Source organism: Pteronotus mesoamericanus, unplaced genomic scaffold, assembly GCF_021234165.1.
Source record: "Pteronotus mesoamericanus isolate MK-2021 breed Mesoamerican mustached bat unplaced genomic scaffold, CSHL_Meso_final contig_32, whole genome shotgun sequence".
Classification (NCBI taxonomy): Eukaryota; Metazoa; Chordata; class Mammalia; order Chiroptera; family Mormoopidae; genus Pteronotus; species Pteronotus mesoamericanus.
In genome coordinates this window covers 7703032-7722393 of record NW_026555134.1, presented here as the reverse complement: position 1 = coordinate 7722393, position 19362 = coordinate 7703032, and the positions used below count along the sequence as shown (strand labels likewise).

General features: G+C 39.8%; 1 protein-coding gene across 4 annotated transcripts in view; it reads left to right on the top strand.

The window, feature by feature from the left end:
- Nucleotides 1-18223, top strand: part of PALLD (palladin, cytoskeletal associated protein) — a 348613-nt gene extending 330390 nt beyond the window's left edge. For 3 of the 4 annotated variants that reach the window (XM_054576070.1, XM_054576069.1, XM_054576072.1), the window contains 7 exons: nt 841-990; nt 9479-9573; nt 11501-11633; nt 13869-14076; nt 15947-16112; nt 16626-16759; nt 17917-18223. In XM_054576070.1, coding sequence (XP_054432045.1) covers nt 841-990; nt 9479-9573; nt 11501-11633; nt 13869-14076; nt 15947-16112; nt 16626-16759; nt 17917-18095 — 1065 coding nt within the window. In that variant the 3' untranslated portion in view covers nt 18096-18223. Of the gene's footprint in view, nt 1-840; nt 991-9478; nt 9574-11500; nt 11634-13868; nt 14077-15946; nt 16113-16625; nt 16760-16914; nt 16961-17916 lie in introns of all 4 variants that reach the window. The other variant, XM_054576071.1, reaches the window with a different exon arrangement.
- The last annotated feature ends 1139 nt before the right edge of the window (nt 18224-19362 follow it).

Below are 19362 nucleotides of genomic sequence, written 5' to 3'. Positions count from 1 at the left end.
CATCTCAGCCCGATTAGGCTGCTGGCACTGCGATTCATGAGTCATGATGGTGGCCCTGTCTTTCAACGGCATAGTTCAGAAACTAAATAAAAAATAGTAACTAAATCATGAGAGGTATATTGGCCAGCGATCTTGTTTAAAGGGAAGGAAGATGTATGGAAAAGGTCTTTGACCATTTAAAAATATTTTTATTGTGTCAAGATTCATTTTTACTTTACCGCTATCAACCCAAGTTTAAATATGATTTGAAAATTATTACATTTAAATACTACTGTGTTTTCTTTAACATAATGGGAAGAGCAGGCAAACCTTCAACGGTTGATCTTATGCTCCTTGATCCAGAATAAAAGCAGCCGAGTCCCACCGCCACCGACCCTTAACTGCTGCCTGCCTCCTCACCACCCTGTCTTCTTTGTCCAACACAGTTCTGCCGACCGATTAGAGAGAGGGGTCTGTTATTCTCTAAAATAACATTTTTATGTCCACTTTACCAGTAATACATTATAATTCACTACTTCTGAAAATAGGAGCAAAAACAATTACTGTCAAATGCAATATAGATCCATCTATATAAATAATATATGAATATAAATACCTTACATACATATTTTTAAACATAAAAGGAGGGTGTAAAATTTTTTTAAACTAAAATAGAATTATATTTGCTTATTATCTACTTTTTTCACTCAAAAATCAATTTCTTATTCAGATGTTCTGGTTAACATTATAATGTGAACACTCAGATCAGCTCTGCAGACTGCACAGTTATTATTTATCAGCACCCCAGACAGAGTGGTATTACATACAGCCTTAACTGTTAATCTTTGTTTCTTTTCACAGATCTATTGGTTTAAAGATGGAAAGCAGATCTCTCCAAAGAATGATCACTATAGCTTTCAAAGAGATCCCGACGGGACCTGCTCTCTCCACACCACGGCCTCCACCCTAGATGATGATGGGAACTACACGATTATGGCTGCAAACCCTCAGGTAAAGAAGGGCGCAGGTCTTGCTTCAGCTGTGTACACCTGACCCTTGAACAACACAGGTGTGGACTACACAGGCCCGCTTGTGCATGGGTTTTCATCAGTAAATACTGTTAGGTGTATTTCCTCTTCCCTATGATTTTCTTAACATTTTCTTTTTTCTAGCTTACTGTATTGTAAGAATACAGTATATAATTCAGATAACACACAAAATATGTGCTAATTGACTGTGTTCTCGGTAAGGCTTGCAGTCAACAGGAAGCCGTGTTGGGTGAGTCGGAAGTTGTATGCAGAGTTTCCACTGTTGGGGTCAGCGTCCCTAACCTCCACGTTGTTCGCGGGTCCGCTGTAGAGTGCTAACAGGCATTTATTTGAACAGAGGAACGAAAGGTGCAATCATACCTCTTTGACTTGAAACTATTTTCCCAATTTCTACATCAATCTTGGTTTTGGGGGGATAGAAAAATTCTGTTTTTCATGACGGTTTACCAGGAGTTTTTCTATATGAATAATTCTGAAGCAGGTACACATTCTTTGCATAAATATTATTGAGGGCCTAATATACACACCCATTATATAGGTGATGGAGTTGCAGGGTGGGAAAGACAAAGTCCTGAAACAGAAAAAATGCCAGTAAACAAAATAAATTAAAACATAAATAATATCACTTCAGAGATTAATCAGCTGACTACACAGAATTTAATAGGCAGCTACCTGGGTATCATGGTTCCATTACCAAGACTGCGAATTCTTTTTTATTGAATATCTGATATATTTTAGGCACTATGCTGGGTACATGGGACACAAAAATGAGCAAGAAATGGTGGTGTACCTGAAGAGCTCCATGTGTGACAATTTACAAAGCCTGCAGAAATGTAAATAAGATGCTTTGTTCAATCAATGAATACATGACCATCACTTTGAAAAAATAGCCAAAATCACATTTACCAAAAAGTTACATTTTAATGTTTATTTGTGTTCATGTATGGTATATTTGAGGGAACTAAAGTGGAACTTGTTTTTTTTTTTTCCTTACTATATTTGCAGTATCTTTCCTTGAATATTGACAAGTTTCAATTTTCAGTTCTTTGTCTATTTAAAAGTGACCTCAAGAAAATCCAAAACATTTCTTCACATTGGGGTCTTTATTCCTCTTTCCCCTTGAAAGGCTGGGATATATTACGGAGACAGAATTAACTGTGTTCCTTAAACACTTACCAGTACTGTGATCCTTCTGATGATTTCGAGGCATTTTTCCCTGGCAAATGTTTTAAACTGTTACTGGAGTAGGCAATTTTATAGAACAATATAACAAAGATGTAAAACTGTGACTGTGAGTCTGCTTCTAGTCTTCTTCAAATTATACTAATTTCTACATGAAGACAAGTTCTAAGGCAGACGGTCTCCCCGCTCGGGGCCAGTGGCAGTGTGCAGGGGCGAAGACAGCAGCCCAGCCCCGGGGGCTGGTGGTCTTGGGCACATAAACCATTTATAGGCCGTGATGGGTCACTAGATGCAAGAGGGCTGCTGAAGATCCCCCTTGTCAACACAGACAAGGAGGAAGGGTCACAAATCGGAAGAATGAAGTGCCGCAACACAGACCAGAACTGCAGAGCGATCCTGATGACACTGGAAAGCCCAGGAGGTGTCGTGCGGGAGTGAACTTCAGCGGCAGGCAGACCTGAAGTTCCAGCTCTGCCGCTCCCGACCCGTGCGACCTTTATAGCAACTCCCTGAACCTGTCTGTTCCTGTTTCCTCTTCTGTGAAATGATAATAATGATATGGATTTAAACAATCCATGGAAAGCACTCAGTTTACCTGGTACATCTTATGCTTTCTATAAATGCTAGTTACTGTCGTTACTTTATTTCAAAGACACGAGCGACCCTGTCTGAGAGCAGCAGCCGCCGCACAGCTGGCAGACACCTGTGGAGCCAGGACATAAAGGGCCAGCTCTGTTGCTGGGTAGCCCACGCCCACAGAACCGTGAGAGAGTGAGCAAGACAATCTGGGACGGACCTGCTACCCAAAACGTTGCTGGTGTGTGGTCCTCTGACCTCCTGGCTTTTCCTTTTTACCGCCCCATGGGAAAGGAGTGAGGCGGCAGATGCGGCTGTGCCACCGGCGCCACAGCTGCGGGCTCCCGCGGGGCGGGGGCACCCCCCAACCCGGGCTGGAGCGCAGGCCCCGCCCACAGCGCAGCTGGAGGAGCCACCCAAGAAGCTGGGAGGCTGCAGGCTGCTCCCAGCAGCTGAGCCCAGGGAAGGGCTCACCCCAGGAAGGGCCGCGGTGAATTCTGCCGCTCACCTAATCCCAGGATAAGCCCATGGTTAACCCTCTCTGGGTCTCTGACTCCACCACCCTTTGGAGAGAAGACAGAGAAATAAGAAGTGGACCGGGTTACATCAGGTAGCCACAAGCCCAGCCCTTCCAACACAGCACGCCACCTCACCTGTGATTCAGCAAAGAGCGCTGTGGCTGCTCCGAGGGAGCAGAAGGTCACAGGGCCCAGGGGTCACAGCGAACCAGCACCTAAGTGCCTAATACCTGGAATACTCACCGTCTCTCAAGGGTAACAGATCCACCCTTGTTCTCTCTGAAGAGGCTGGGGCTAAAAATCTCCTTTTCTACCTAAATGAGCAAAGGCAGGCATAGGAGGGGCCTCAGGAAGAGAATCTAAGGGAAACCCTGAAAGTGGGCATCGAGATCTGAAATTGAACTTGTTGTAAGAGAATTTTATGTTTATATCACTTAGTAGCAGTTAGTTGCTGTTCCAATTTTTAGAGCACGTGGCCTGGTTGATTTGTTTTAGACAGTAAAACCCCTTTTCTACCTCAGGGTCTTCAATAGCAGGCACATCCAAAAATGCCCGATGTGGGTTCTGAGTCATCACCTTGAATCTGGATGTAACTTCACTGCCATTAGAAAAACAAAGTGGCATTTAAGCCGTGACAAGTGGCAAACCACTTTCTACCTGATCCTTGGTATTAGTTACCATCTGTTGGCTTAGGGATACTGTAACAGCAATGCTTACTAGTGTCACAACCTCCACTTTACGATGTCTGTGACTGTATATGAAAACACTTGGTCATTCTTATGCTTCTTTCAAATCATGTTTTAATTTGCAAATTATAACATAATAGGCTCTGGAAAAAATTTCAAAAGTAAAAACTGTATTTTTCAAGATATATTAACCCCAGAAGCATAACACGCAGTTGGCAGATAACCGGAGACGACACCCTACTTCCTTGATGCCCTGGGTTCGCTCACATTTTTTTTCACATTTCAGAAGTTTGGGGTTTGAAAAGGAGACAACTACACCTGTTTTTTCTGGCGTACTGCAGCCTGCGTGGTGTGAGACGGCGAAGGGCAGCGGGAAGGGCGGCAGCGGGAAACGGGGTCAGTAAAGAAACACAGGGAGCAGGGCCTTCCTGCGCAGCGGCAGATAAGGGCAGAAAGCCGCCAGAAGGGAAAGGGTGAGACCCACAGGAGGAGGAAAACACTGCAGTTCATCAGAATATTTTATAGAATATTTTTCCACCTGGGCTAGTCTTTGGGGAATCAGCGATGCGTTAGGAATGGCTGACTACATCCAAATTCAACTTGGGACAGAACACACAGCTCTAACACACACTGGACTGTGTGTATCACACTCACTGTGTGCCGCTCAGGCAATTCATGGGAGACCACGCAGTCACATAGTTTAGTGAAATAATGAGTGATTGTGCAGTCTTACACCAAACGTAATGCCAAAATGAGGATCACAAATACAATTTATTTTAGACTGTAATCCTATCTTTAAGACAGAACTAAATCTAAACACGAATGTTTTACTTTGTTTTGTTGTGTTGCTAAGTTACTCTGTATTGCACTTAGATTTTGGACTTGTTTTGCAAGTTTGATGTTTCCTAAAATTGCAGTATGTATACAAGTGGCAAGCTTCAAAAAGATCTGTGTGCCACAAGTGAAACTGCATAAACTAGGAAATATAAATGTTATTTCCATATTATACAAATAACTGGCCTTGCCCAGAGCATCAAATAATCTTTACAAGCTGGATGTTTAATACAGAATATCTTTAAAAATTCAAACTTATTACTTGTACTATAGCTTTAAACTCTGTGAATTTGTTTGGAATAGAAAAGTAACACACAGCTGAGTTAAATTTAGAACGATAGTTTGTTGATTGTGTTTTGTTTTAGCATTATAAGGTTGCCTGGTTCATTTCAAGCTTCACTTTAAAAATTCACTTCCATTATTAATTCACATGTGAATAATAAAGCAGAAAGAAGTGAGAAAGTCAACAGCGAATGCAACTGCATTCGTGTGCACCAGAGGCAGTTACTAGGGTTAACTGGCACATTAGTATGACTGAAATTATTTAATGCTGATATTGTATGATCTTCGTAAGTGAAACAGTCAGGCCTAAAAACCTGAACTTTCAATTGGGCACATTGAAGGCATCTTTTCAAAAGTGCTTCACTGAATTCTGGATTTTTTTCAAATTAAAATGTCAAAATTATAGACTTGTTAGTTTGGATGCTTTTTAAATGTTTCTAGTCATGTATTGATTAGTAACATACAGAGGTAGGCAGAAGCAGATTTACAGTTATTCATATGAAAATAATTCATAAGAATAAACTGTTTCGTGTACTCACAACTATAAACCTACTCTTACCTCACCCTGTAGTTAACCAATACTGCATTATCAAACTAATAATTCTGCTCCCAAAGGCCATACCTTTCCCCTTTATGTTCAGAAGTGAAGAATGATGCAGGAGTAGAAAGACTACACATGGTTAACACATTCCCTTTTCTTAAATTTGGGAAGCTAAGGAAATATCTGTGGCAGTATTTGTGTATATGGTTCTAAGAAGTAGCAATGAAAATCTTGAAAACATTGTAGAAATGTGTAATGTTTGGAGTAGTATGCCAGCCTGTTTACTTTTTTTTTTTTTTTTTTTTTTTTGAATAGAGGAGAGGAGGCAGGGCTTACCTAAGAACAGTCAAATGGTTAGAGTGGAGGAGAGTGTCTTTCATCTTATAACTCAAATGGAGCCATCACACAAATACCTTGAGTATGCTGTGTGCTTGGCACCTTTCAGGCACCAATAAAAGGTAAAAAAGTCGATCTACACTCCACATATTCTGCCCCCTGTGCTAGGGGTATGCTGCTGCTGCTGCTGTTGTTGTTTTTCTTTTTCTTTTGGAGTAAATACATGCTAGTAAGAAAGAAAAAGAGAGAGAGGGAGGGAGGGAGAGAGGGAAGGAAGGAGACCAAGAGAGGAAAAAAACTCCATTACATGGAGAAAAAATGGTATTTAACAAAACAATTCTAAGGGATGGCTCCATAACCATTGACTTTTTATTATATCTATAGTCAGTGTCATAATAATTTAACATCCTGAGCACTGACTATACACAAAACAAGTATTTTGTGCCTAGTAGTAACTCATTTATTCTTCATAAGGACCCATGAGGGATTACCTACATGGTTCCATTTTACAGACAAACTTACTTAGTTAAGTTACCTGCACGAAGTCACTCAACTATAAAGGATAGGGCTGGTTTGCACACCCAGACTGACTCCAGAGCTAGGGAGCGTCTTACGCAGGGGTCTGGGCCTCACCCCAGCCCCGCGAGCGCTGAGGGGCAGGGGAGGCATTCGTTAAAAGAGGCGTTTGAAAGAATCCAAAAGCAGGAAGTAAGAGCATACCTTAAGCAAAGTACATCCACTTGGGAAATCTGCCTGGGGCCAGCCAAGCTGCTGAAGCCCCTGAAGATCACCTCAATGCACGTCCAGGCACCCACAACGTCTCAGCCCCACAGCAGGGACACAATACTCGCAGTGGCGGATTTCTTTACAGTAATTTATGAGAGCGGGCACAGCAGTCTCCCTTATCCACAGTTTCCAAAATTTCAATTACTGTGGTCCAAAAATATTGAATGGAAAATTCCAGAAATAAACAACTCATAAGCTTTAAATCATGTACTGAGTAATGTGATGTCCCACTCTGTCCTACCTGGGACTTGAACCATCCCTCTGTCCAGCTTCCCTTTGTCCAGCATGTGCTGTATGTACAATACAGTAAGATATTTTGAGAGACCATTATTATAGTACATTGTTATAACCATTGTTTTGTTACTAGTTATTGTTGTATTAATCTCTTTCTATTCCTAATTTATAAATTAAACTTTACTATAGGTATAAGGAAAAACCACAGCATGTATAGAGCTTGGTACTATCCAAGGTTTGGGGCCTCCATTGGGGGTCTTGGAATGTATCCCCTGTGGATAAGGGGGGACTACCATACCATTTGATATTTATAATATCATCTTAGGTTGTATCATTCAATCTTTACAAGGTTCTCATGAGCCAGACCCCAGTTTTTACAGAAGAAGAAACAAAGGCTTAAATTAATTGAGTGATTTCGTCAAATTTTTAGTAAGTTCAACACCCAAATCCAGGTTAGAGAGTTTTTTTTAAGCAACCAATACTAGCTTTCCCAAATTCAAGGTTAAAGATTTATGTACTTTAAGTTGTAACTTTTTCTAACTACATAAATGATTAGTTAATGTTGACTTTCCTTATGGATCCTCTGAGCTTTAAACCATAAGGGGAAAAAAAATCTATGTAAATTATACAAATCTATCCAAATTAAAATTATTTTTTGAAGCAGCAAAGCAAATAGTAAGGAAGCCATATCCCATATATCGGTACAGTTGAAAGTATTTGTATAAAACAAAACATGCACTGCCTTCCTTGTCCTCAAGCTCCACAGAGAATCGTGGCCCTTAGATGTTCATTTGTTAAAGTATCTACTACAACGTGTCAGTGGGTAGTTTATAATGGATGTCTTCTAAGCAAGTCACATCTAGACTTTTTATAGCAAATATAGATTTGGAAGGGTTAGATGAAATTATTTTTCAGACTTCAAGGAAACCCTCAAACCTTTAGGGAATCATAAGGGTTTGCCGAGAACTCGCCATATGAGAAGTTATATGATGTGACCTGAACTTCAGCTGCACTTAATCTAAATTAGAAATAATTGCCTCTTCATAATGTCACACTTCACGCAGTGTTTTAACTGTGACATTGACAGCAAATATTGTGAATGCTAGAGAAATTTACGTATCTAATTGTATAAAGACTGCTTGAGAGAGTTTCTTACGACCACCTCTTTCTGGTTGGTGATTCCCAGTCCCCCTCCTGTCTGTATTACTACATTCCTGTGCGCCTGCGCCTCTTCTGCGTGGTTACGGCCCTCCACAAGTCCAGGCTCCGGGAGGACCGGAGAGCTCCGTTGACTGGGTTCCTGCCCCTCGTTGAATCCTGCTATGGGGTTTTTCCTCTGTGTTCCCTCTACCAGTGTCCTCTCCCTCATTCCAGCCCACTCTCAGTTGAAATTCAGAAAGCAGTTCTTCAAAATACACAGACCACCTCCTGTCGCTGCTACCTGTCTATACTGGCAAGTTGGAATGAAATTAGAAGTCAATGGTAAATTTTATTTGGACTATGAATGCACATGGGGGCTGCTCTTCAACCTTGAGCTAGAATTGCCTAAGTCTAATCAATAATAAATCTGCTTCTCATTTTTCCTTCCTTCCTGTTCCCCTTCAGCCATTGCCAGAATTTGTAAGTACATCCGCTCATTCTCCTGGGAGATGAGAGGAGAAGGTACAGGAGAAAATCATCCAATTTGCTACTCTGCTTATAATAGTGAGGGGAAAAAAACAGAAGGGGCTAACACAAAAGGCCAAAGTAACAATGGGTGATTTATTCATGTCACCTGGGTCTTGTAAATATTACTTTTGTCTAACCGCATATCACAGTGTTTATCAACTTTGCAACTGGCAAATTTCAGAGAGAAAATATAGCTTTTCATTAGATAGGCCCTTATCACAGGGCCCACGTATTTTTGGTACGCAACTGCCTCTGGTCTTTAAATCTCAAATGTGTTCATTCCGTGCAGACATGGCACCCTACATGCGTCACGTTCCCCGTGTCACCGCGTGCACACTTACTTCATTATGCTCGCTGTCATGCTGGCATCTCTTTCCATATATGGCTTTTGGAAGGGATGCCACTAACATTGAATAAGTATATTACTGAAAAGATCTAACAGAGAACTAAAATCATCTAGTTTGATTTCGAAATTAGATACAACCAGTGGCTATTTGACCATGAAAATGGAATCATCACAAGACAGTAATGTCCTGCTACTACATTTTACAACTCAACTTCATTAGGGAGACTTAGCAGATTACAATTAATTCAATGAGGGCTGTCATTTTAAATACTACTCCTGATTTTAAAGAAGTAAAGCTTATTTAACTTACAAAAAGTGTATTTCTGAGAGGGCTGGTGTCATGACAAATATTGCATATTGATTTGTTAATAATGTCTTATGGAGAATAGGAGTATAAACAGATAGTGCTTAACAGTTATTTTTGCAGAGCAAATAATTTCTTTTCCCGATGTCTCTGGCAGGGCCGCGTCAGTTGCACTGGACGGCTGATGGTGCAGGCTGTCAACCAAAGGGGTCGCAGTCCCCGCTCGCCCTCAGGCCACCCTCATGTCAGAAGGTATTTCAGATGTTCCTTTCCATAGGTGTTACTATTAATAATTTCAACATTATTAGAATCATGGTGACCATAAAAGTCAACATAGTTTGAAAACAGAATGTGGATACAACCTTAAAGTGTGCACAGTGTATGGCTCACTGATTAGGTTCCTTGATTACACTTCTTTGCAATTCAGGGGATTGGGACCAAACATTGACTACCGTGTGCTAAGCCTTCTCAAATTCACCATCATTAGTTTGTTAAATAGGGCCCAATTTATACATGAAGAAATCAAAACTCAGCACCTCTCAATGGCAGACATTAATGAAAATACTAGTAAATGCTACACCAATGTTTAATACCAAGAGCTGTATGGGTTGACCATTATAAACTACTACCACTAGGTTTCTTAAAATCATCTAGCTGGCTAATGTTCATTTTTCAGTTACTTAATTCAACACAGTTTATTTTAGACCATAATTTTATAAGATTTTTTTCATATTTTAAATGCTCAACAAATATCTGCTAACAGTAGAGTGTGCTTCTCCATCCCTAGTAGCCCTGAGTTTATGCAAAGAGGCTGATGGAATAATAAGAGGCAGGGATGGGGAGAGGGTACTACTACTTAGTAACACATCTGCACTTAAAAAAGAACATGGTAAGTCAATCAGCCTTTCATCCTGGGTACCTATTTAGATATTTTACAGACGGAGAATGTTCAAATAGTCCTGACTGTAAAATAGAGGCTACAGATGCAAACACCTTTGGCGAAGAGAACAAATCCTGTAAGTTAGGCTCACAGAAGGTACCCAGGAAGAACTGAGTGACACCAAATAAATGGTGTGTCTATACCGCCTCATGTGGTAAGACTCACAGAGCCCTTTGTTCAAATTTGGAAGACAATTCTGGCACCTAAGCATAATCAAATTTAATTCTAACTTGTTTGTGCTAGTATCTGTTCACAGGATCCTAGGCCTGTATCAATGCCTGCAACACACATTTAGTAGCGTATCCATTCTCTTGTATTATTTTCTTCTGCTTTTCTTATGGTCTTCAATATATTTAAGCTTTCCCATTTGCCATTGTCTCCTAGAAAAGCTTTTTGTTAAAAATTAGATCTGTACTTGTAGAAGAATAAGCTATATAAAAAAATCCAATAACCATTAGCCTCTTACACCAATCTTTCATTTGTTCCACTCTTTCTGGTTCAGCGTTTTTGGACTTCTAATTATTACAAGGCAGAATATGCATTCAACATCTTGCTCTGAAGTCCTCCCTGCCATTACTTTAAATATATTGCTCTTAAAGGTGCCTCTAGTAACGTACTTTAAGAACAAGAGAAATACACAAAATCTGGGAGATCTGCATAATTTTATTTGAAAGCCAAAAAAAAAAAAAAAAAGTGCCTTTAGGTACATGGATAACTGATGTAAAATAAAACTTGCCTTAATAAGTACTTTATTTTCCTTGTTAATGTGAAAAGGAATTTTGATTAGAAAGATATTTAATTTTTATAAAATAATAGGAACTTTTAATTTCTGATACATTTAAAATCACAATGGAAAGTTACAGTAATTTCTATTGAAAAAAGATTTGGTAATGAATTAATTAGCAACAGCTGCTGCAATTTCTCATACAGCTTTAATATTTATTTAGGAAAAAACAGGTTAATGTAGAAAACCCCATTATCTCCCATTTATCCTTTTAAGATTTATACTAGGTTTAAGGATGAGGAGAGCAGAACTCTTTAAGATCTGCAATTAGCAGACTATTACATTTATAGTAAACTTCCAAAAGAAACAAGATTTTGCTTTGCTGACTTTTTTTCAACATAGACCTCAGGGGTAGAAATCTGGTTAGGGTATTATATTATTACCCCATGTATTAATTTAAAAAATAGATGACTAAGAGCCTGAAAATAACTGCTGTCTGTCTGTCTTGTTCTAAGGCCTCGTTCTAGATCAAGGGACAGCGGGGATGAAAATGAACCAATCCAGGAGCGGTTCTTCAGACCTCACTTCTTGCAGGCCCCTGGGGACCTGACTGTGCAGGAAGGGAAGCTCTGCAGAATGGACTGCAAAGTAAGCATTTGTTACGGTCGATAAATCTGTTGTCTCCCTTCCCTCAATGCCGTTCCTCTTGGGGAAACTTTGTAAAGTATACATCTTTAGAACGTGTCCCTGCTTAAGAGAAAAAAAAAAAAATCGGTGAAATATAAGGGATGCTTATTTACTGCTTTAAACCATTTTTCTTTATTTTTAAATGTTTATTAAATATGTTCATTACTTAAAACCCTTTATACCATACTCCAGAAACTGAAAGGTTTTATCCTTTTTTACATTTTATTGAAGTAATAAATATTAATCAGTCATATGTCCTCATCATTAATTAGGTGAGCTTCAGTATTTATTCATACAAATTTTATATCCATATATTTACTCTGACCTTTGTTCCTCCCAGTTTCTATTTCTAAAAGAGGTGAGAGCGACAGCCGCCTTTCCCCCATTTTACAACAGGGTTTCTTAACTCTGGGTATTCAGGTTTTCGTTGCATATGTGAACTCTGAAACTGAATACAAAGTGCGTGTGATATAGCTTTCATCAATTTCTCAAAAGTTTAAGGCCAAAAATGTTTAAAAAGTACTGCTCTTATAAACTTTTTGAATTTTTCTTTTTTTTTTTTTTTTTTGCCGCATTGGTCTTAAATTTAAAATTTAGCTCTGAAATATGGATAAGCTTTTTAGAAGTTATATGGGCTCCCTCTGCTGGTTATCTTTGGGACTGCAAAACACAATTATAAGGTGTTTAGAGGATTTGGGCATTGTTTGTTTTTACAAAAAGTAAATCTGGGCTTGTAGAAATACATAAAAAGAATGAAAGGCTCTATTCAAATTATGACATGATTATAATGGCCTTAAATTCTTGAGATCAGGCTTTCTTTACTTACCCAACCAAGAAGACTGGGGCTAGAAAAGGGGTAGCAGAATCAGACATTCTCCTTTTGCTTTAACGTAAGTTTGTCCACTGGCAGGTGCACTGTGAACTGGGTGGGCGGACAGTGCACAGCATTTTAGGCATCCCTCCTACTAAACATACTTCAGTCTCGGCAATACGTGGTCCTGCTTCTCTGGGTTCTAACCTAGTACAGTGAGAACAAGCAGTGCCGCTTCTTTTCTAAGCTTGGGAAAGGCCTGGAACCTGACCAGGAATGTCCACTCCCTCCTTCTCTGTTCCACTTCCAGTGACGTCTAGGCAGGTAAAGCGGTGTGTATGGAGAGCTGGGGAGAGCAGGTGGGCAGATGAGAGAACGTAAGAGCCTGAAACTTCTCAGAAGCTAAGCTGCCAAGCTACTGATGTTTGCTTCCAAAATCTGTCTTTTAATGAGTAGTTTACATTTATGTAATATTTTTCCTTTAAGTTCTCTAGAGTCTTGCAACTTGTGTGGGGGGAGGCATCTTTTAGGTATATAGTATCAATGAATGTTACACAGCAGGAATGGGATTTATGAGCTTTCTGGCTGATTTTGACAGAGCTGGGTCTTCAAAAATATTGTTTTACAATCCAACTGACATCTTTTTGTAGGTAATTTCCCACTAGTAAATATGGGGTGGGGTAGAAAGGCCTTCCTTAATGGTGCTGTTCTCCCCATTCAAAATCAAAGGCAAAGCTGTAAAGACTTGACAGATGGCAACCACCCCTACTCTGCACAGCACAACTTATTATTAGCGGTTAACTGTGCTTTTGTCTGATCTCTGGTCAACACAACTGCCATGGTCTCTACATTTTATGATGCTTCCATTGTGATGCTAATTTGTTGATAAGGCTTTCTGGGTAATTTTGTATTGTTCCTATTAGTTTCCAGGATTATCAAATAATAATAGTAGCCCTACTTGCTGACAGATGCATTAACTAATGTCTCCATAGCAATGGCAACTCTTTGATGAGAAGCCGCATAGTGTATAAACGCCAGCTGAGTATTTGTTATGGTTATTGTGGTTGGACGTCTTTTTTTCAAAGAGCTCAGGGCCCTATGTGGAGATCATCCCAGTAATATTTATAACGCTTGGTGAGGTAAGATGATGACAGAGGTTTTTTTAATCCCCATTTCACTTTTCTCTAGGTTGCTCTATAAGAAATGTTTAAAAGTGAGCCCACTTAGGAAGCCTCTGAAAGGTTTTACACAAAAGAGGAACCAGAGCTGATAGTACAGGCCCTCTTCTGTACTACACCAAAGGAGGAATTCATGCTGGTTTCTTAGCTATTGATTTCATTGTTTTAATATTAGAGACATTTATATGCATTCTTCTTCTGCTTCAGGTCAGTGGGTTACCAACCCCAGATCTAAGCTGGCAACTAGATGGAAAACCAATCCGCCCCGACAGTGCTCACAAGATGCTCGTCCGAGAGAACGGGGTGCACTCTCTGATCATTGAGCCAGTCACATCACGCGATGCCGGCATCTACACATGTATAGCCACTAATCGAGCAGGACAGAACTCGTTCAGCCTGGAGCTTGTGGTTGCAGGTAGGCTCAGCTGTGAATCCTTTCTCTCTCCAAGAATGAACAGCAGATTTAGAAATGTAAGGTAATCCTACATTATTAATCAATATGTTAAATGAATCAAACTGATGGGAAAAAAAATAGATTGAATCACCAAAACAGCCAATTACAATATGTAAAAAGGCTTAGCAAATCAGAACATTAATTTTTCATCAGTGTAGCCATTATTATGTAGCTTTCCTTTCTCCCACTAGCCTAGTGAAGAGAGAGGAGGATTTGGGCTTTTCTGGGTCATTCTCCTGGTGCGTGGTGGCCCCGTGTAACCTAAGGAAAGGGCATTCGCAGCATGGGCTCCAAGAACCAGGCCTGACGTGTAAGAGTTTGCTTATGCATAAACTTCTACAACCAGACCTAGCTCTTAAAGTAATGTGACGTACACTGATTTCAAAATCCAAGATTTTAAACGTTTCATTACCCCCAATGTCGTAGTCAAATTACACCCAGATTTTCTTTTAAGTTGATTCTATTGTTAGGTAAACTTTGTAAAAGTGGTGTTATAGGAAGTCTTACCCTTAGATAAGGACAGTATATTTATGGAAAGGTTTATACCATCCTTAGGAGTTGAGCGTAAGTAAAGATTCTGATATCTGTCTCTCAAAAAATGAAACATTTATCATACCTCTACTTGCAAAGCTCCTCATATATATTATCTCAGTCGTCACAACAGCCCTATGAAATATTAGAGCAAATTTTCTTCATAAGTGAGATCTGTTCCCACTTCCCCAAAATAGCCTAGGCCAAGTAACCATGTAAAGTCCAAATAAAAAAAAAAGAAAACCAGAGCCCTCTACATAATTCAAAGTCTTAGACGGTCTTGGGTATTTAAAAATTTCAGGTAGAATATTCATCCTCTTCACCTCTCTCTCCCCTTGATAGACAAAGGGAGCACTCCAAAGAATTCAGAAGCTTCTTGAAATAATTGCTTAAATAGATCTTTTATTTTATGATACCATTTTTCACTTTAGGTGAAAAAGTCCATGTAAAGTCCAAATAAAAAATAATTTGATAAATTTGTCACTCCAGAGGAGAGGAACTCGTGGGAAAAGGCACGCATCCTCCAATCCGCTATGGGTAGCTCGGAAGAAAATAACCTTACTCTTTCTACCTCAGCTCCAAGAAAAAATTTCCCATTGGATGGTGATATTAGAGTGCTATTAACAATCAGTTTTGAATATTTCCGGCTAATTAAGTTGCCCTTTTTTATGGCTTTCTTCCTTCAGGGTAATAAAGTTGTCTTTTTATAGCCCTTCAAAGTATACAAATTGGAGTCTGTAATTTATAGATAACTATTTAAAGTTGCCAATTTTCGATGGAGATGCCTCTCCTTTATTTTCCCCCTTTTTAAATCCTATGGTAGGTCTCATTTGAGCCAGGACTTACAATGTTTCAGAATCTTAACAGTAAACATTGCAGGTCGCATGGAGAGGAATCTAAGCAGATCAGATTCCTAGAAACACTTGTCCTCCTCAGCGTCACTAGGTGGCAGTGGTTGGTAAAGGCTCGGCCTGCGTAGCGTGGAGCCATCTCAGATGCTAGCAATGACTTAGGAGCCTCGCGCAGCCTGCCAGGCATTCTGTGGAGCAGATGGCCAGTGGACTGTGTGGGCCTGTCAGACTTGAATTAATTTAGGAGACAAATGAGTGGAATGAGGCGTGGTAACCTTTCTTGGTAAAAGAATAATTTGGAGAGAGGACTTGCATCATACCACCTAAAGTGAAAAATGGCATCATAAAATAAAAGATCTATTTAAGCAATTATTTCAAGGAGCTTCTGAATTCTTTGGAGTGCTCCCTTTGTCTGTCACTGATAGCTCATTCATCTCATGTTTTCTTAGCTAAAGAAGCACACAAACCACCCGTGTTTATCGAGAAGCTGCAAAACACAGGCGTGGCAGATGGGTACCCAGTGCGACTGGAATGCCGCGTCTCGGGAGTGCCACCACCCCAGATATTTTGGAAGAAAGAAAATGAATCGCTCACACACAGCACGGACCGAGTGAGGTGAGCGTACACAATGACTGAACCTAGTCCTAATGATATATATTTAAAAAACACAGTTTATATAGAGCATAAATCTCTGTAAGAGTAATGCTGTTGATGATTTCAAAGACAAAAATCACTCTTTCATGTCTGATTAAGCTTTCAGAAGAGCAGCTATAATGGTACATGACAAAGCACATTCTAACTAATCTCATGGTGATTTTGTGTGTGTGTGTTTATATCTAAAAGAAAAGATGACTTCACTTGCTACAATGGTGATAGAGAAACTACTCAGCGGTTTTATAACGGCAGATCCTTAAGTAGAAATTAAGTGCACAGATTTATTCAACCTCTTGATGTCTGCTCTTCTCTCCCATTAACTGTAATGGGGCTAGCGGCCTCTCCAGAATAAGTATGACCCTATTATCAGCTACTCGCACAATTGTGTTTTTAATGATCTAATTAAAAACGATGCTTCTTGCCCAGAGCCCCTTCCAGCATTCAGCACCCTGACGCCTTTCTCCCTGTCCGCAGCATGCACCAGGATAATCACGGCTACGTCTGCCTGCTCATTCAGGGAGCCACAAAGGAAGATGCCGGGTGGTACACCGTGTCCGCCAAGAACGAGGCCGGGATCGTGTCCTGCACCGCCAGGCTGGACGTTTACAGTGGGTGCCCCTTCCTCTCATTGTACCGGTTCAATCAATTGTGAATAATCAGGCATCTCAACAGCAAATCACATTGTTGTCATTTAATCTTATAAACAATGATAGTGGGAATTTTTGGCCAACTTTCATAGTGCTCTTTCTCTTTCTATTTATAGTTTCTCAACATTAATAGTGAACTACACCAGGAGAACACATAATCAAGTATCATTTGGAAGCTTTGCATTATTAGCAAAATATGCATGTTGACTCCTCTTATGCTGGCTAGTCAGTTGTGGCTTCCCTACCCGAGCACCCTTAGGTGTTAACAGTAGGCAAAGGCTTAACCACGTGCTTTCACATTATACTTGCTACTGTGTTTTGCAAATGACTGCCTTTTTCTTTGTTAACATTTTTTATACTATAATACTATCATAGTGTCTTATTGCACTCTAAACGTGTGAACCATTGATCCTATAATGCATACTTTTGTGGCTTAGTGCTTTTCTAGTTAATACATCTTAAGCAGCTGAACAATAGGTTTGTGATTGTTTGTGTTTTTTGTATACATGCATCCTAAATTTAAAGAAAATCATTTTTTATTGAACTTACAAGGCAGTACAATAGCAATATGCGATCTACTGACACAGAGAAAACCACTAGAAAAAATTAAGAACTTAATTTTTCGTGAGTAAGTTATAACTTTGTGAAGTATCTCAGAAAATGAGTGACCCCAACCTTCCCTCCTGCCCAATTCCTTCCTGTGGATTAGTGTTGAAAGATGCATCCAGAACACCAGTCTACTCTCACTACCGTGGCATTTACACATTATGAACTCTAAGATTAAAAAAAAAGGTGGGAAGTGAATTACGAAACTCAGACTATTTCAAGGGGTTTCCTGTGCTGAAGCATGCATTTACTTTCCCATAAAGATCAACTGTACTTTGTCTTTATTGTCTAGCTATTATTACAGTCCCACTGCCTGGTAGAGAAAAGAAATCTGTAACATAGGAGTGAAATGCAAAGCCAGCCTCAAATTTCAGGCCCCTGCCACAGATGTGTTTGCACTCTCACGAAGAACAAGCACCTGCTGTGCATCAGAAGACAGCCTGTCTTTACTTAAAACATCTAAGGGCTTTCCACTAATCTTGGTTATAACATCCTCCTCTCTCTTTTTGTAGCCCAGTGGCATCAGCAGCCCCAGAGCACCAAGCCAAAAAAAGTACGCCCCTCAGCCAGTCGCTACGCGGCACTTTCGGACCAGGGACTAGACATCAAAGCAGCGTTCCAGCCTGAAGCCAACCCATCTCACCTGACGCTGAATACCGGCCTCGGCCTCGTAGAAAGTGAGGACCTGTAACCCAACACTCTTGTTAAAGCTGAAACACTGAACCAGCCTTGCCTTGACCAACATATTCCTTTGTCACAATATGTAAAAGGCAGAAGTATACCTTTGACTATAAGAAATAAAAAAAAAACCCAAAATAATATTTTTCTTACTTGATATACCAAACTTAGAGTTGAAGTAGGAGATGCTATTAGAAATGTACACATCGCACAGGAAATTCACATTCATCATCCAATTTAAAACTTTTGAATTGCTGTGATTAAAGTGGTCTGAAATGCCAAAATGCTAGAGGAAACCAGTTTTTCAAAGGTAACCACAATTTGTATTATCAGAAGTGCCTTCAAACACTAGCATTAGGTGCTACACAGCATGACAGTGTGAAATACTAAACTTGAGGCAATTGTACCACAAATAACACTAAAATGATTCTAAAGTGGCAGTGTATTCAGACAGCTACCATGAACCAAGTGCAATATGTAAGGATGAAAAAGGAAGAGGAAAGGAAATCCAAGTAAATACCTTGTCATTGCAAATGGTTTTATATTAAATCAAAAGGAATTGCTTGCCTTAAATTTTAATGTCAAGAGTTCTCTAACAAGGGTAATACCTTAGTTCTTAACCTTTTTTTTCCTGTATGTGTTCTATTTTCTTTTCATGCTACCTTGGTAGAAAGCTTATTTACAAACCATATTCAAAGGCTAATTTAAATATAAATAATATAAAGTATTCTGAATAGAGCAGAAATATATTACAATCCATTCCAGGAAAGGCATCCAAACCGCCCAAATGACCAAGGCATATAGAATCTGGAGGAGGCAGGGGTTTGGAAGGAGAAGAATGAAGGAAAATGCTACCAGCATACTTACTACATTGTATTCATTTAGATAAAAGTAGAAAGGGTGGGAGACATGTTAAAGGCCAGGCTTTTCTTTGGTTTTCTTGAAAATTAACCTAACACTGTGATTCACAAGTCAGGGAACCTCGGGTCAGCTGGAAGTCGGAGCACATGCGCTCTGGAAATTTTAGTGTGCCTGACATTTGTGTCGTAGAAGATTTTAGATGTTTAGAGCAAGTTGAAAATGGACTGAGACTGCAAGGCCGGCGTAAGTGGGACGTTGCCTGTAGCACGTAGTCTCCTTGAGGGAAATGCAGACTTAGGAGAGACAAAAACAGGTCTGTGCCGTAATGTATTTTTTTCAGTGGCACCAAGATATGGTGAATGGAAAATATCAGTTCACGTCCCTGCTGCCATGAAACCTTACTTTAAGGAGGTGCTGCG